The sequence below is a fragment of the Phocoena sinus genome, chromosome 19, assembly GCF_008692025.1.
Source record: "Phocoena sinus isolate mPhoSin1 chromosome 19, mPhoSin1.pri, whole genome shotgun sequence".
Classification (NCBI taxonomy): domain Eukaryota; kingdom Metazoa; phylum Chordata; class Mammalia; order Artiodactyla; family Phocoenidae; genus Phocoena; species Phocoena sinus.
In genome coordinates this window covers 39,918,218-39,936,442 of record NC_045781.1, presented here as the reverse complement: position 1 = coordinate 39,936,442, position 18,225 = coordinate 39,918,218, and the positions used below count along the sequence as shown (strand labels likewise).

General features: G+C 53.5%; 1 protein-coding gene and 1 non-coding gene across 2 annotated transcripts; one reads left to right on the top strand and one right to left on the bottom strand.

The window, feature by feature from the left end:
• Nucleotides 1-2,327: 2,327 nt before the first annotated feature.
• On the bottom strand, nt 2,328-18,086 carry LOC116744745 (carboxylesterase 4A-like). The gene is given in 12 exon segments (XM_032614816.1): nt 2,328-3,359; nt 5,163-5,231; nt 5,233-5,317; nt 5,645-5,778; nt 5,860-6,001; nt 9,534-9,734; nt 16,143-16,212; nt 16,373-16,522; nt 17,413-17,435; nt 17,437-17,527; nt 17,530-17,551; nt 18,012-18,086. Coding segments are annotated over 12 exon segments (1,158 nt in total). The 3' UTR covers nt 2,328-3,263.
• On the top strand, nt 10,828-10,900 carry TRNAE-CUC. Its single transcript has one exon. It is a non-coding gene; the product is annotated as a tRNA-Glu (tRNA).
• Nucleotides 18,087-18,225: the final 139 nt, after the last annotated feature.

The window sequence follows — 18,225 nt, the reverse complement described above, 5'->3', positions numbered from 1 at the left end:
TGCTCCACAGACAAATAGGCCCAGACTCAACCCCCTGTGGCCATGGAGCTATTGCTGCAATGATAGAGGGTCAGTGGCAGGAGGCTGTAGTACTATCTTGATTAGCTTATGCAGGGGGAGGGGGCGTGGAGGGGGGAGCTTCCTCAGCAACACCTGGCCCTGCCTGTGCCCTCACCTTGGACTGGACTCCCTCTTGGGGCTTTTCCTAGTCCCACTTGGTTGGGGCAGAGATACCCCAGGCCCTGCGGAGGGTTCACATGAGTTCCCAGGCTGGGCTGGGTGGGAGAGCTCTGAGCCAGGGGCCCACCTGTGGAAGGGGGAGAGGGGGTGTTCAGAGTTGACCTCGCTCATCTGCTTTATGAAATTGTTTGCTCTGTTCCATGTCCAGAACTCACTGTCCAGTTCTGCACCACCCTCCCCCGGCCTCCCCACTTCTTCCCTCTCCTCCTCCAGTTGCTCTGTACTCTGTAACCTCCTGGAAGATAAGCCTGACCAGGACATGTCCTTCCCATGGCTCCCCAGTACCTCAGGGTAGAGGCCGTGCTCTCTCCCAGGCTTACAGGACTGGTCCTCCAGCTCTGGGCCTGGTTCCTCTTTTAGCCGTCCTGTGTGGGCCAAAATGACGCAGAACTGTTGGGATGGAACAGGCTAATTCCTGCCTCCAGGCCTGTCTTTCTGCTGTGCCTCTGATGCAGCTCCCCCTCCCTCTCCACCTCCATCCCCTCCAGTCTTTCCTACTGGTCCTTTCAGGTGCTCCTCCTGGAAGCCCTCCTGACACCCCAACCCAACCCAAGATAGGTCATCCCTGTGCTCCCACAGCCTTTCCAGATGACCCTTTCTATCATGCCCCCAAGGGCCTTGGCAGTCAGACAACTGAGATGAGAAACAGGGCCCACTGCCCCCTTCTGAGTGCCCAGGTACTGCCCTTCTCCAGCCTGGACAGCCCCCGGCACTGCCCTGGCTCTCTGTCCATTTGCTTGTCTGGGCGTGTGTCCACCTGCTTCTGTTTCTTTCCTCCACTCCCTGGCTTTCTCGGCAGATCGTTCCACAGCCTCTTTCACCTGTCTCCGTACCTTTTCTCATGCTTTAATTCAATGCGCTGTCATCTCATTCCACAAAGGACCCAAGGTGCTATCTGTGTCATTGTCTCCCTTCCTCACTCAGTCCCCATGCCCCAATTTCTCAGTTTTCCCCCCTGCCACACACACAGCTAATGAGCTTGGTACGGAGAAAGGGGAATTCTCACTCCCTTAGAAGTGATCCCTTCTCCCTCACAGCAAGTCTGGCCCACCAGGGCCTGAGTGAGGTTCTAGGGCACAAGGCAGGCCCCCAGCCCTTCCCTACCAAGGCCAGACCTGAGTGGGGCGGGGGGGGTCACAGGGAAAAAGCCACCCTGAACCCCACACTACTGCATCCAGGACTGGTCAAGGGACTCAGCACCTCTAACCCAGCCCCTTGTGGCACAGGTGGGGGAAACAGAAGTATCCTGCAGTAGATCTCTTTGGTGAACCCCATTTGTGAACCTTCCTGCCAAACCCTTCCCCACTGCTTCTTCCCTTCCTCAGCCTCATCCAGAGTGTGTCCTGGGCTTAGGCCCACCTTGTCCCTCAGTACAGGGCTCAAGTGTGTCCAGCTTGGGCCGAAAAGGAGTCAGTTGGGGGAAGGGGAAGCCCTGAAGTGGTAGTGCCTGCCCCTTTCCTTCACCTGAAGTCTCCCTGGACCGCAGAGTTTCCATTAGCTTGGGATCCCAGCCAAGCCCCTGGAGCTTCTGCCCACAGCCTGAGGGCTCCTGGAGGGCAAGACTGATGCCTCTTGGGTCTCCCAAAGCCTACAGGTGGGTGAGGCAGGTTGTGCAGGGCAGGGACCCAGCGGAGGAAGTCCATGCATTCATGCAACGGTGAAAGAGACCTGTGGCCTGGCACTGCCCACCCACCCTTCTGTCCACCTCCTCTTGCACGGGAGCGTTAATCAAGCACAAGCCGAGGCTTACTAAAGTCAGGTCCTGCTAAGGCTTCCAAAAGGGAACTGCTCTGGGCTCAGCCAGCCTAGGCCAGAGCTTCGGAGGTCCCGAAGTCAAAGGACCTTGAGGCTGTAAGAGGGCCTCCCCCACCCTCCCCCACCCCCACCCGCCCGTCGCTGCGCCGCTGCAGCCCGCCTGCCTGGCTATTGAAGAAGGCAGGCGCTGGGGCGCAGGCCGTCGGGGGTGCAGGAGCCCTCACAGGGAGGGAGGCCCCGTTCCGCTCACCCCCACCACCCAGCGGTGGCGAGTTGCAGCTCCCGGCGCCCTCGCGTCCGCCCGGGCTCTGGCCCCACGCCAGGCGCCTGGATCCATCACTGCAGTTGGCTGGAGGCCGGACGGCGCGTCCCCCGGGGCTCCCAGGCGGCTGGCGCTGTCTGCCGGGCAGGGAAGGCGGCGGCGCTGCGGGGCTGCGGTCAGCGCGGGCACAGCCGAGGGGCTGCGTCTCCCGCACTAATTGGCCCTTCCCCAGGCGCCACGGCCGGTAATTGCTGCTTCAGTGGGTGGGGATCTCGGGGTGTTGGAGGAGAGGAAGGGGCGAGCTGAGCCGCAGAGGCCCGCAGGAGACGCGTGTGCGCGCCCGGTTCCTAGGCCAGCTTTGCAGCGGTGCGCCTCCGTGCTCAGAGTGGCCCGGGCGAGCCGAGGTAAACTTGGAGAAAAGCCACAGAATTGTCCTGGGGTCTTCACCAAGATCTAATCATTTCTGAGAACCGCTCCCTGCCTGGTAGGGTCTGGCAGGGGATTTAGGAAGGACTCTGGGTGGCCATCGGGGGATCCCAGCGAAGGCATGAAGACAGGGTGGAGACAGGGCAGTGGGTAGCCCTCTCCAACCCCTTCATCCAGGAGTGCCATCCGCGAGGAGCAGACAGGAAGAGAGGTACCCTCCGGGGCGGATGGGGAGGGTATGAGGCAGGGACGATGGGAGGCAGGGGCCCAGCTCACCATCCAGGCTGCCTACCGGAGTTCTTGCTTGAATTCCTAGAGAAGGTCCTAGAGTTTCCCAAAGTCCTTTATGATCCTCGCAGCTGCTGCAGCCTGACTGGCTTCCGCTCAGCTGCTCTCCCTCTAATTTGGGGAAGAATAGCTTCTGGGTGGCTGTTTGGAGAAACTCCCTTCCCCAGACCTGTGTGAGAAAGCCTGAGGAGGGGAGAACTGAGGGACCCTCAGAAGCAGGTCTGGACCAGCCTGCATCCTCAGGGCAGAATGTCCTCTGTAGGCACTGGGGTGAATCAAGCCCAGCTAAACCTCAGCCAGGTGATGAAATGATGAAGACTCTGAGCACTGCGGTGCTACTCTGGGAAATGGCCTGATGGAAGAGACCCCAGGCTAGGGGTGATGTCACCTGCAGGGGTGGGGAGAATTGCACCCATGAGATGCAAAAGTGGGGACCACTGGCCATGGCTGGGCAGCCTGAAGGCACTCAGAGAGGGCAGAAGCTGGGAGGGAGTCAGGAGTTCTGGGCTGGAGTCCTAGACCTAGAGCCAGTGCCGTCCTGTCTCTGGGCATCCTTGTCCTGGTCTGTTCAACGGGCCCCAGGGGTCCCAGAGGGGATCTAGTGTTGTTATAGTGGTTCTGCTGGTGTAACAACCAGAAAGGGCCTCCCTCTGCTGCTGGGCTAGCAGTGTGGGAGAGGGGGCCATATGCTTCCCAGGGCCCCAATTATCTGCACTGATAGCTCTTAGCCTTTCTCTGCTGCCCAAGTTGGGGGGAACAACCATATCTGAGACCCCCATCCTGTCCCTTGGGCACCTCAGACTTCATGTGCCCAAAACTTCCTCCAGCCACACCCTATCTGGGTGTTGTCCCTTACCCATAGCATCCACCTAGCCCCAGGGGCCTTCCCTCTATCCTCTGGTCATCCGTATGCTGCAGCTGGCCCTGTCCTGTCCACTTGGCCTCCTGCATCACTCTGCAGCCATCCTCTACTGTCCATCCTTTCTACCTCTATTTCAGAAACAGCCCCCATTAGATATGCCACCCCCCACCCCAAGCTGGTCTCCAAGCCTCTGCTTGTGCTTCTTTTTAACCCAGTTCCAGCAGACTGAGCCAACTCTAAATGCACATCTGATTGTGTCACTCCCCTGCTTAAAATCTCCCCCTGCTTGGGACTTCCCTGGTGGCGCAGTGATTAAGAATCCGCCTGCCAATGCAGGGGACACGGGTTCGAGCCCTGGTCTGGGAAGATCCCACATGCCGCGGAGCAACTAAGCCCGTGCGCCAAAACTACTGAGCCTGCACTCTAGAACCCGCATGCCACAGCTACTGAAGCCTGCGCGCCTAGAGCCCATGCTCCGCAGAAAGAGAAGCCACCACAATGAGAAGCCCACGCACTGAAATGAAGAGTAGCCCCCACACGCAGCAACAAAGACCCAATGCAGCCAAAAATAAATAAAGACCTGACCTTTAAAAAAAAATCTTTCCCTGCTCTCTAGTGCATTTTCAATAAAGTTGCTTAAGTTCTCTGGGCCTCACTTTCTTCATCTGTAGAGTGGAGAAGACTTCTCTTTTTGCAGAGGGAAGAAAGGGAATACTCTTCTTTTTGGATTGTTGAGCTTATTAACAAATGAATACACCTAAGGTGCTTAGAAGAGTGACCGGCACATGGAATGTGCTCCAGTGTTTGAGCATTGTTATTGTGGCCCACAAGGCCTTGTGTGATGTGGTCCCTGCTCACTGCCCAGCCACATGTCCCTCACAGGGCACCTGACCTTACACCCACAGTACAGGAACACTCCAGGTCAGTGGTACCCCAGGAGTCAGGGGCAAAGCCCAGTCTCTAACCCAGGCCTGACTCCCAGGCCTGGTCGGTGGCCCCAACCCTGCCCAGAGGGCAGATGGGGGGCTCTGTTTCAGGCATAGAGCTCTGAGGGAACGTGGAGGGGCAGGAGGTGCTGGGTGATCTTCATGGCCCACCACATCCATAGTGTTAGCATTGCCCTTCCTGGGCTGGCTTGGTTTTCTCATCAGTGCTCCCTGAATGTAATGGACATCCTTGGCTGTGCGGGGCGTACCCATGGCAGGGGTGAGGGCAGGTCTGTGGACCGGAATGTTCTTGCACATGCAAATCTTCACACGTATCTGTGCAGAAACCGTAGGCCATGCGGGCCTGCGTCCCTGCTTTGGTCTATCTGAGTACTGCACTCACCAGTCCCGAGATGCACATGGCCCCTGATGACAGGCCAAACAAGGTCACCCAACCTGGGTCTCCGCCGAAAGGCTGCGATGTTCTTCGGCACCCAGCGCAGAGCTGCAACCTGGTCCCGCGGCGCCCAGTTCCCGCGGGCCTGGCTATCGCCTGTGCTGAGCGCGCGGGGCTCACGATCAGGGTCCGGAGCCCCGACGCTTGGGTACTGGGGGCCCCCGCCTCGCCCCCTGTGTCCCTCAGAGACTGGGTCTTACCACCGCATCTCCTTCCTTATAATTGGGCACCGCCCCATTGAGGCGGTAGCAAGCACCTGTCTGCTCCAACAAGCATTAGACCATGCCCCTGTCACGCCCCTCACGCGGACACGCCCCATAGGGCGTGCCCCTTTCCTTCCGCCCAATCCTCTCTTCCCCCCTCCCTGAGCCCAAGTCCAGAGGAGGCCCCGCCCCTGGTCCCCGCCTCGGGTTCCCGGCCCCGCCCACCTAAGGAAGCCCAGGACACCGAGGCTGTGGTGCAGAAGCACTAGCACCACTTTCTCCCGGGCCGCCAGTTTGGAGCCATCATACGTGGAAGCGGAGCCCACGAGGAAGGCGTGTCCTGGGAACCAGACCATCACCTGGGCGAGAAGGGCTGAGGCCTGAGCGGGACAGTGGGGTGCTTGAGTGGGATGGTGCGTGGTTGAAGGCTGAGTACTCACAGGCAGCAGAGGGTCCCCGAGCGCTCCTACTGGCGCGCACACATTCAGGTACAGACAGTCCTCACTGAAATGCAGCCACTTGTATTTTTTGTGTGTGTTGAAGTACATGGAGGTGATCTGCCCCCAGGACTCCTGAAGGCACCTGTGGGCACGATGTGAGTTGGGGCCCAGCGCTGCGAGAACAGTGGGGAGAGTGGTTTCAACCCAGGTTCTGCAGTGAGGGGCCAGAACCCAAAGCAAAATCCAGGCAATATGTGTGTATGTGTGTGCGTGTGTGTATCCGTGTCCTAGCAGCCTTCACTAACGTTAGGTCCAGGGATGGGAGGCAGGTTGGCACCCCCTGCCTGTGCCTTGCCTTATGGGTCTGCCTGGGGAGCGGTTCCCTGCTCCTGCTGGAGACACATTGGTGCTGTCAAGCCATAAACCTGGGTGCCCTGGGCACCTCCTTTCCTTCATGCCCTGTCCTCCGCTCAGTCTCTGTTCTGCCTCACAAACAACCTTTGAATAGGCCCCCTCTGTCCATCTCAGGGCTGCTGCCCTGTGAAGGCCACCACCACTCTGGCCAGGACTCTGCCCCTGCCTCTTCATCTCCCCTGCAACTCATCCTCCACATGCTGGCCAGAGAGATTGATAGACAACACAAATCTGACCACGTCATTCCCCTCCTCATTACCTTCCCTGGCTCCTCCTGCCCTCATGCACCCACACTGACCTAGGCCCTCCTTGCCATCTAGTCATCTCCTTCCCAGCCATTCTTTGTTCCAAATACACATGACCCCTTGCCTCTCACCTGCAAGCCCTTGTACTTCTGTTCTGTCTACCAAATGCCTTCTCCTCTGCCCAGCAAACTCCTACTCACATTTAAGGTCCAGCTTAAGTGGTGCCCCCTCTGCTGGGCACTTTCCCCTCTGTGCTTCCCAAAGCTCTATCCACCATTGACTACAATACTGGGTTGGAGTTATTTTGATTGGTTGTTTTTACTCCCAAAGGGCAGGGATGTAGGTGTATTCATCTGATTCCTGGCACTTGGCCCTGTGCCTTGCACTGTGTGGACATCTGGTATACTTATGGAGCTTAGGCTATTGGTCCACCTTGCCTTTTCTCCCTGCTGGCCCAGCCCTGAGGGTGGCTATTCTTATAACAGCTGGGGCTGGGCCCATTTGACTGAATGCAGGAATCCCTGTCTACCTATTCCTCTGTTCCTTTCTCTTGTCCCAGCCTGTCTTCAGTGTGTGTATGTGTGTGTGAACGTAGGTGTAATCCACTCTCACCTCCCTAACCCTAGAGCATCACCTGCTCCCTTTCAGTCTTCCCAACAGCACTTCAACATACCTTGGTCCAAACCTATCCTCTACCAGCCACCTTCTCCAACAACTATGCTATCTCTCTCTTCCCCTCAAGGCCAAATGTTTCAACAAGTTGTCCTTCCCTCCGCCCCCACCAGCCGCTCCAAGGTCACCAGCAGGCAGCTTGTCTCTGTCTCTACAGATTGTCTTCGGCCTTCCTTGCTTGACCTCTTGGCAGCAGCTAGTGTTGTTAGGATGCTGTCCGATAAATCACATGCAGCATCCCAGCAGGAAAGCCAGGTCTCTTACAGCCTAGAACAGGGGTTATAAGCATTTGAGGCATCTGTCCCCAACCCGCCACCAAAGACATTTTCGTCCAGGTCACCAGTGACTTCCATCTTGCTGAATCTCTCTCATCATCTTACTTGCCCTGGTAGCCCCTCTATATGGTTGACCACACTCTCCTTCTTGAACAGCTTTCCTTCTCTGGGCTTCTGTAATCCCACTCTCCTAATTTTTCTGCCACCTCACACCTCCTCTTCTTCCTGGCCTAAGCTGGAGAGCGGCCCAGGCCTCAACCCTCATTTCTCTTTTCATGCTGATTATTCTTTCCTGAGCTGCTGTCCTTCAGGCCTAGGGCTCCACACTGTTAACCTGCTGATGCCCAGTCTCCTTCCAGCCCCATTTATCCAGACTACCTACCCCACATCTCTACATGGATAACTGTTAGGTATGTCAAACTTAACATGCCCCCAAATGAACTCTTGTTTTGCCCAAAACTGCTCTTGATCTAGTCTTCTCCATTTCAGTAAATTGTACCTCTATTCCCCTTGCTGCTCTGCCCTGAAACCAGTTATTATCCTTGATGATTATTCTTCCCTCGTGGCTCACATCCAATTCTCTAGCAAATCCTGTCAATTTTACCTTCAAAATAAATCTGGAGCCTGACCACTCCCACCACCTCCACTGTAACTACTCTGGTGGAAGCCACCATCTCTGTAACAGCTTCCTCTCTCCCTGTTCCCCACTTAATTGCCACCCCACAGTCTGTTCTAAGCCATCCACACATTCTTACACCTAACACTCTGTGTCCCAAACAGCCAGTGTCTGACAGCTCATGGCCAATGTTCCAACAACTGACACCCAGACTCCTATGCAAGGGACACCCCAATCTCTAAACCCTTGATCCTCAGGGTTCTAACAATGGTTATTCCATGTTCTGTCACCTGATCCGTGGAGTTCCAAATAACAGTCACACAATGTTCAGAATACCTTGGTTTCTCTTAGTGATGGCCAGTGTTTTAACAACCAACATGCCAGTGTTCTAGTAACAGTCAATCATGTTCTAACAGTGGACTCCGTGTTTTTGGGCTTCCCTGGTGGCGCAGTGGTTGAGAGTCCCCCTGCCGATGCAGGGGACGCGGGTTCGTGCCCCGGTCCGGGAAGATCCCACATGCCGCGGAGCGGCTGGGCCCGTGAGCCATGGCCGCTGAGCCTGCGCGTCTGGAGCCTGTGCTCCGCAACGGGAGAGGCCGCAACAGTGAGAGGCCCACGTACCGCAAAAATAAAAAATAATAATAAAAAAATAACAGTGGACACCGTGTTTTTAACAACTAGACATCCAGTGTGGTGGTTGTAGTTTTCTATATCACCTGACACCCAGGTTCTCACAGTAGACATTTTTCTAAAGCCAATACTTTATCCAACTGATGCTGAACACTGTTAATGTTCACCACAGAATGTTCTGGACAGTGGGTTACTCAATGGTCTATGTAAACAGTAAATACACTTGTTCTTGGTAAACTGCCAAGCCCAGTGCATCAAAGGGCAGCCATTGTCCCAACATGCTCATGTGATTCAGGGCTTGAGCCCAGCTAGAGGTTGCACTGAGACCCTGGGACATTAAAACTGAAACTGAGCCCATGCCCTCCCCATTTTGGCCTCCTTCTGCAGGGAAGGGCTGGTGGTACCACGTGGGCTTGTTCTTAGGTTCAAGCACCAAGGAAGAGGGAAGAGCTCAGGGTTCACTCTGTGTGTGTGTGTGTGTGTGTGTGTGTGTGTGCGCGTACTGCTCCTCACACACATTTAGGGAAACTCAGCTCCCCAGCAGGTCCTGGGGGCACAGTCAGTATGCACCTCCTCCTTGCCTGGAGCTCTCGCATGAGAGAATCAAGAACAACATTAACAGTGCCTTAAACACCATCTGGACCAGCCACTTCATTATATAGGTTTGGAAACTGAGGCCCAGAATGGTTGCCAGGACTGCCTGTGGCCACACAGAGCACCCTTTTCAGTGGGTTGTACAAACCCCGGCCCAGAGGCAGGCATAGGTTCACCGCCTTCCTCAGGGTCTGCCCACCTCCCAGCTGACAGTCCTCTGGCTCTTACATTGGGGCATAGGTGGTAGCATCTCTGAGTCCTTCCCAGGACTCTGGGGGTTCTGGGGCAGTGAACCTGCAGGCACCCACAGGAGGTCTGTAGAAGGGAACTCCTAGGAAGGCATTGATGGGTGTCTTCCCCACGTGTACCTGCTTTCTTGGAGGGTCCCATATTTGGTAACCACTAGAGGCTCCTTGGTATGCAAGGCACCTAGGAAGAGAGAAGAAGGGTCACCCTGGACACCGAAAACACCTTGGCCCATCTGCCACGGGCACCAGCACCAGCTTGAAGCTTTTCACAATTGTGTATTTGTCTTCTTTTTCTGTGTTCCTCTTAGTATTTTTCTCTATCGTTATTTGATTTAAGATTTCAAAGTTATGTTGGTAGATGCGTAAAAGTTCATGTCTGTTATATGAATACTTTTCTGTTGGTCATTTAATGTATCATTTAATGTCAATAAATGTGTCATTTATTTTGATTTCTGTTTGTCTGATATTGGTATGACTATATATCTTTCTTGTTGCTAACATCTGCCTGGCATTTTTCTGGGAAGAAGTCACACACATATATGCATTCTCACACATATATCCACACTCACATTAATATTTACATGTACACGCAAATTTATACAAATGGGTATATATGAGCACAGCTCATTTACAAAAAAAAAAAACATGGGGAAACACAAGAGTTAAATGCATGCCCAGGGCTTCCCTGGTGGTGCAGTGTTAAGAATCCATCTGCCAATGCAAGAGACATGGGTTCGAGCCCTGGCCCGGGAAGATCCCACATGCCGTGGAGCATGCCTGGCTCCACAACCACTGAAGCCCGAGCGCCTAGAGCCCATGCTCCACAACAAGAGAAGTCACGACAATGGGAAGCCTGCACACCTCAACGAAGGGTAGCCCCCACTCACCGCAACTAGAGAAAGCCCACGCGCAGCAACGAAGACCCAACACAGCCAAAAATAAAGTTAAAAATTAATTATTAATCTTTAAAAAATGTGTGCCCACATGCATATAAGTATAGTTATATATAGGTTACAATGTATCCATATGTAGCATACATTCACATCTGTACACTACAAGCATACCTACACCATAGCTATCTCTTGCAATGGATACAAACTACACCAAGTTGAATTTAGACTCTGCCAATGGACACCTCTTGTTCTACGCCCTCACCCTGCCTCGCTCCTGTTGCTGAGGGTCGCTGAGACCTCACATTTCTTGCCCCTTCCTGAAGCACCCCTGTCCTTTCTTTCTCCTCCTCCCCATTTATCAAAACTGAATTTTTTGGGAATTCGCTGGTGGTCCAGTGGTTAGGACTCTGCACTCTCACTGCTGAGGGCCCGGGTTCAATCCCTGGTCAGGGAACTAAGATCTCACAAGCCACATGGCAAAAAAAAAAAAAAAAAAAAAACCTGAATTTTTCTGTGCCCTGGTCCCCTGGAGGCTCACTCTGCAAAGTGACAGAAGGCAAATCTGATCCAAATTTTATTGAACTTGATTGTGCATGAGAATCACCTGGGGGAATCATTGGGAAATTCAGACCCTTAGGTACCCCCTACACCCTCTGAAAGGGAATCTCAGGTTGCATCAGGAAATTAGATTTACAACCCTCTCTAGGAGACTTTGATGCAACTGCTTTTTGGAACATCATTTGGTATTGGTGTGGTAAGAACACGCCCTCACACCCCAGCTGCAGGTGGCCAAAAATACCTCTCTGCCCACATCCCCAGGTCTCTCCTGGTCTTACATAAGCAATATCCAGGCCCAAAGAACTGGCTGTAATGGTGGCCCTTCAGGCATGGAGGCAGGTCAGTGGCAGCAAGGGGCCATCTCAAATCTCCTCTGTGTGTGTAGCCCTTTGCAATTTACAAAGCCCTTTCACATGGTCCTCTCACATAGGCTTCTCATTTGCCCTGGGAGGAGTGGGGTGAGGCTTGGAGGCCCAGAGATGATCAGTGACCAGCCTGAGGTCTCATAGGACAGAGCCAGGAGGCCAAGGTCTATCATATTACCCAGATTTGCCCTGAATTCTGGGTCCACTTATTGAATAGCCGACGACTGTGATTGACTGGGCCTTGATTATAGCTTGGTGCTGTGCCAAACACTTATGTGCCATTTTACCTCATCCTCCTAAAACATGTATAAGGTAACTGTTACTATGTTCCCACTACACAAACGTGGATGGAAGTTCAAAGGGTTATATAACTTGCCCAAAGTGACACAGAATGGCTCACATCAGAGTTCTGCTCTAAAGAGTAGTATTTTTTGTTTTTGTGGTACGTGGGCCTCTTACTCTTGTGGCCTCTCCCGTTGCGGAGCACAGGCTCCGGACGCACAGGCTCAGTGGCCATGGCTCACGGGCCCAGCCGCTCCGCGGCATGTGGGATCTTCCCGGACGGGGGCACGAACCCGCGTCCCCTGCATCGGCAGGCGGACTCTCAACCACTGCGCCACCAGGGAAGCCCAACAGTAGTGTTTTACTGTCCTCACCCCAGCCACTGGGGGCACCTAAGCACGTGACACAGTGCTCTACACCCCTGAACAGGAGCTGAGGTGGAGTGGTTTCCATCCCAGCTCTGCTATCCAGAGGCAATATGTAAGCACTTATGAAAACAATATTCCACATTTTTAGTAGTCATAAAATGTTAATTAAAACCAGGAGTCACAATTTCCACCTAATAAATTACAAATGATGGCACCCAATTGTGGTAAAGATACAATGAAAAGGACATTCACATATACTGTTAGTGTAGGATAAATTGATACACCACCGCAGGAAAATAATTTGGCAAATGTATAAGAGCCATAAAATGTTCACATAGTTTTCTGACTATTTTCATAAGGGGTCCCACCCTTATGAAAATAGTCAGAAATGCATTAAAAGAAAGACTTTTATGAACCATAGTCATATATGCTATCGTGAGTACGGGAAGCATTATTTGTATCTGGGGACCAGGCAACATAAATATAACTATAAACTTAAGTTATAAACTGTTTATGGTATGATTTTAAGTGAATAAAAGCAGAGTATAAAATTGTATGCATGCTAATATCACAGCTATATACAAATATGCAATAAAAAAACTGAGAGAAAATGTGCCAAAATGCTAAAAGCGGTTTTAGCGAAGTTTCTCTCAAGTTAAAAAATTTTTTAATGCAGGGACTTCCCTGGTGGTTCAGCAGTTAAAACTCCAGTTCCACTGCAGGGGGCACAGGTTCGATCCCTGGTCGGGGAACTAAGATCATGCATGCTGCGTGACGTGGCCATTTTTTAAAATGCATTAATATGGGCAAAACTTATTTATGATAGAGGTCAGAACAGTGGTTACTTTGAGGGTATTGACTGGGAAGGGGCATGTCAGGTGCTGGAAATGTTCTAGATCTTGATCTGGTTGGTGGTTACATGACGGTTTTACACACACACATACACTAATATATATATACTAATATAATACGAATTTTATATAATATTAATTTTATAAAGAATATAAATATACAATCATAAATTATAAACATATAAAATTATGTAAATTATAAGATACATTTAATAAAAATGTAAATATAAATGTCCACACTCCCAGCTCTCTACCACCCATCCTCCCAGACGTCTAAGAGGTTGAGCTGTTGGCCTGTCCCTCTGTGTGTGAGTATCTATGTCTGGCGCTGGGTATGTACATGCTTGCCTGTGTCTACTGGGAGCATCTACCAGTCCCTTGCCTGGTGGCTGGGTCCAGGTGTGCACGTCTGATCCTGCCGTACGCCCTGGTGCTCACACACTCACAGTGCTCGCAGGACCCTTCCTGTCACCCTGCCACGGAGAGGCTCCCTGGGTCTACCAGTGCCTGCCCTGCAGGGCCTGTTCCGTCTGAGTTTGTGGGTGCCCCTGGCTTGCTCCCCTCAGCTCTGTGGCTCTGGGTCCTGGGGCAGGGCCATCGGTGGATGGAGGATGCCCTGGCCGGCAGGGGAGGGGAGTTCCGTGAGTAGTGGCCCAGGGAAAGGAGAATAAAGAGGCAAGAAGACTGGAATCCCAGGAGCACCCCTTGTCTGAGCACTCCTCCAAGCCACTGGGGCCGTGCCAGGCCATTCCCCTCCCTCCCCGTGAGGAGAAAATCCTAGAAGCTGGGGGGAGGAGGAGGAGAGGCAGGGAAAGTTGGCAGTGAGACAGGGTCTGAGGCCTCACCGGCAGGCTTGCCCAACCCCTCAGAGCCCTTTGGCAATGGTCACACCAAAGCTGGTGACGTCCCCCGCCCAACAACCCCTGCCTCCTCGTGGCTGCCAGGTGTGCTGCACCCTCAAGCCCGCAGGAAGAGGCCTGTTTGTACATCCAGCATGGTCAAAACCGAGCGCTTGATTCCCAGCCCAGTCCTGCCCGCCTCCATGCAGCCCCGGGAAGTCTTCCTTCTCCCACCTTTGTGTCCCCCTGGATACCAGGTCTGCCTGTTGCTTCTAAATCTAGAGCCCACCAGTGCCTTCCACCTACCCAGAAGCCCCCACTGACCCCCTCCCTGCTCTCCCTGTCCGCGCTCTCACCGACAACCTCCAACCTGTTCATGTCATCCCCGGGTTACCAGTCCAGCCCACAAGGGCCCTCACAGTCTGGTCTTTGTTGGCCTCTCCAGATGTACAGAACTGTGTTTTCTCAGCACATCTCAACCTCCAGGCCTTTGTTCCTGCCGTTCCCTCTACCAGGAACACCCTTCCTCTTTGTTCCCATCCCTCGAGGCTACTCTTCTGGCCAGTGCAACTTCTGCTTGTCCTTCAGGTCTCAGTTTAGATGTCCCCCCTCCCCTGTCCCAAGTCACAGCCGGTCTATGCCTCCTCACGCCTATAGCCCCCTTTGCGTCCCCAGTGACACACTGGGAATGGGGCCTGTTTAACCTGTCAGGCTCTCTTATCAGCTTGTGGGGGCAAGTTTCCTGGTGGAAAGAGGGGAGAAGAATAGGAGGCCTTCAAGGCCGGTATAAAGAACTTGAACTTGCCCCGGGGGTGACAGGGAGCTTTTGAGCAGAGGAATGGCACGACTCAGAACCCCTCTGGTTTATGACTCTCTTTTCTGCCCCAAATAAACTTTCCCCAGACACAACTGGTCTCACCTGCAAGTGTTTTTCATGTAACCGTCAGCAGCCAGGAACTTAGTCAGACTGAGGAAGGGTATGTGTGGGACCAGAGTTGGCAGGATGGGATTCAGCGGGGGCAGGGGGAGTCATTGTGATATGTATTAAAATCCAGATTTCTCAAGGGAACGGTGCATTGATCCTCAAAAAAAGAAATGTGTGCCTCCCTACTCAAAAACCTCTGGCTGCTTTTTACCTGTTGTAGCCTGAGTGGGTAGACCTCGTCTACCTTGTGACAACAGCCTGACTGATGCACTAGTCCAGATGCCTCCCCCAACCTGTTCTCCTGTGTCCCGGTGGGTGCTCCGCAACCTGTGCCAAGCAGCCCAGAAGGTGATCTTCCCTAGCTGGAGCGGGAGGAAAGAGCCCAGGCAGGCCATAAAGGGGTGAGGTGCTGGCGCTGGGAAGCTTGCATCTCACGTCCAAGGGTCAGGGCTCTGGCCCTCCTGGACTCTGCTCTGCCTTGTACAAGGGCCAAGACTGGGCAGCACGGACAAAGGGACTTCCCTCAGCCCTAGTCAGAGGCCTCTGGGGCCTGAGATCTGTTCTTGGCTGGATCCCCTTATGCCTCAGGACTCCTCTGACTCCAGGTCTCTGCCGTCGGAGTCCGCCCACTCTTCTGGTCAGGGAGGACAACACCTGTGCAGAACTAAGCGGAGCTGTGGTGCCTAAAGGGCCTGGGTTCAAGTCCAGCAGTCACCGTTCTCACACTTTCTCAGTCTTTCACTCACTCACCTCTGATTCCAAGTCCTGACTGATCCAACTATGGGAGATGCAGAGTGCGGTCGGGCTGATTTCCACACTCAGAGAGCTTCTCAGAGCAGGACAGAAACACTGACACTGACAATGCTAGCTTAGAGTGGGCTATGCTGTAATGGACACAGATAGGGCCAGGACCAGAGAAGGCAGGGAAGACTTCCTAGAGGAGGAGGGTCCTCTGGGGAGCTTGAGGTATGAGCTGGAACTCGCCATGAAGCAAGTGGGAAGAGGGAGAAGTTTGGGCAAAGGCCCGCTAGATGGGCAGTAGGTGATATGTCAAAGGAGTCATGGAGGGGCTGATGCTTTAAGGGACATGACCACCCATCAGCCTGGTTTGGGTTAAAGTCTCTTAGCAGGGGTGAAGGAGGCTGCCTTGTTGGGACGTGGCCACCCCTCAGGTTGGCCCCCAGCCCAGAAGACCCAGGACCTGCCTCCGAGCTCCCCCTGGGCCTTCCTGCCCTTCTGCTTCTGCTGCCACTGCCAGATCTTGGTGGGAAGTGTCTCTGCCCAGAACTGCTGTCAGGCCTTCCTTAGCTTCTGGCTGACCCGTGGCACCAGGCTGATTTCCAGGTATTGCTCTGAACAGTTGAATGGGGGCCAAGGAGGCAGCCCCTTGCCATTGGGAACCCTGGCTGGGAGGAATGAATGAAGACAGAGGTCTCCTGTATTGCTCCCTGGGAGGCAGATCTGAGTAGTCTAGGCCGAAAGCCAGGCATGCCTCTTTGCTTACTCACCCTGTCCAGGAGAAGTGGGTCCACTGGGCCATCATGGTGAGGCTCAGCTCCTGCTCCTCCCCTGTGGCTTCTGGAAAGGTTATGAGAGGGACAGACCTGGATCAAGGTCACGTGGGTCCTGGAGGAGACTCAAGGGTCCCCTCTGATGACCTGAGACCTCTGTTCCTGCATGCCCCGCCCTACCCTGGTGGAGCCGGCAGCCTAAGGATCTTGTGTCCGTTCATCCTCACCCGGCATGGAGCTCTCATCCATGAGGAAAGGACCCCCGAAGATGAAGGTCTTCTCAGCCCCATGATCAGCCCGCACCCAGGCCGGCTTGATCTTCGCAAAAGAACTGGGTCGATGCTGGAACTCATAGAAAAAGATGGAGACCCCAGAATCTGTGGAGAGATGGCTGGATGAGAAGTAGATACCCACAGCCTGATCAGGTCCTATCTTTGGTAAGCCAGGCTCATCATAACACCAATACAAGTAATAATAATGATGATGACAAAATGATGAACAGCAAGCCTTTACTGAGTGCTTGCTAGGTGTTAAGCACCATTCCATGTACTTTATGTGTCATTGTTCATTTTATCCTCATAAAGACCTATGGATTGGGCTTCCCTGGTGGCGCAGTGGTTGAGAGTCCGCCTGCCGATGCAGGGGACGCGGGTTCGTGCCCCAGTCCGGGAGGATCCCACGTGCCGCGGAGCGGCTGGGCCCGTGAGCCATGGCCGCTGGGCCTGCGCGTCCGGAGCCTGTGCTCCGCAGCGGGAGAGGCCACAACATTGAGAGGCCCGCGTAACGCAAAAAAAAAAAAAAAAAAAGACCTATGGATTAGCTCATTATGTATTATTATTGCCATTTTACAAATGAGGAGACTGAGGCACAGAAGGGTTAGGTATCTGCCAGAGGTCACAAAGACAGGAACCTGGAGCTGTTCTAGGACTGTGTTAGAGATTAGCCATGAGGTTTGGAGGAAGCAAAACTTTTCTCCCAGGAGAAGGGCTGAAAGCAGAAGAAATCACTCATGAGTCAATTGAATCCCTGAGAATTGGTGATAAGTCCTGCTGGGTGACCTTTGGCAAGTCACTGCACCTCTCTGTGCCTTGGTTTTCTCCTCTGCAGAGTGCCCTGCCAGAGTCGCCTCTCATTGCTGTGACACTGCATCCCTGAGATGAAGTGGAGAGTGGGGGTAGCAGTGGAGCGTGGCACCATGTCACTTGTGATAACTCAGCTCCTGGGCCCAGGTGGGAAAGGTGGGACAGGTAGACAGGGATAGGCTTACCTTGGAGGTTTCTGGAAAAATTCAATGTTCATGACAACATTGCTTATCAATTCCTGGAAGGCTTCTCATTTGGCTTGTCCATCTGAGCTGCTGTGTAGGTATTCATCTATAATGGTGGCATCACCTCAGTGGGCACATCCTGGGGCAAGAGGCCTGCTCAGGTCCCACAGCCACAGCAGACCCTCCCAAGAAGCTCCACACCCTCCTGCCTGGCCTGTCTCATGTCCCAGGGCTCATGTGCCAGGAGCTAGCCACTTGCTGTCCTTGGGGGTTCTAGATGGTGTCTGGGAGGGATAAGGTCAGATCTGGAGTAAAATGCTAGCTCTGCAATCACTGCTTGGCTGTGTGACCTCAGACAGGTTGCTGAGCCTCTCTGAAAGGTAGCTCCTCCCTGGAAGGTTGTTTGGCAGCCTATGTGAAGTACAGCATTCTGGCCTGGAGCACGTGCTCAGTTGAAGTTAACCAGGAAGTTAGTGAGAGAACAAATCATGGGCACTCCCCATGGCTCCAGAGAGCGGTGATGAGGTTGTGTGAATGAGGAGGGCTCTGGGGGGTCTCAAAGAAGGGAAATGAACATAGATTGAGCACCTCCTGAATACCAGCTCCTTGGTAGACTCTTCAAATGCAGCATCCAGTATTCTTCTTAAACAGCTCACATGGGTGGGATGTATCATCCCCATTTACAGGTGAAGAAATGGGCTCAGAGGGGTGAGGATAACTGTGGACAAGTAGCTAGGGTTGGGATTTGACCCCAGGTCCACCTGGTTTCACATCTGACGATGCAATCTTAATAGCTGAAGCTCTGGGATCAGA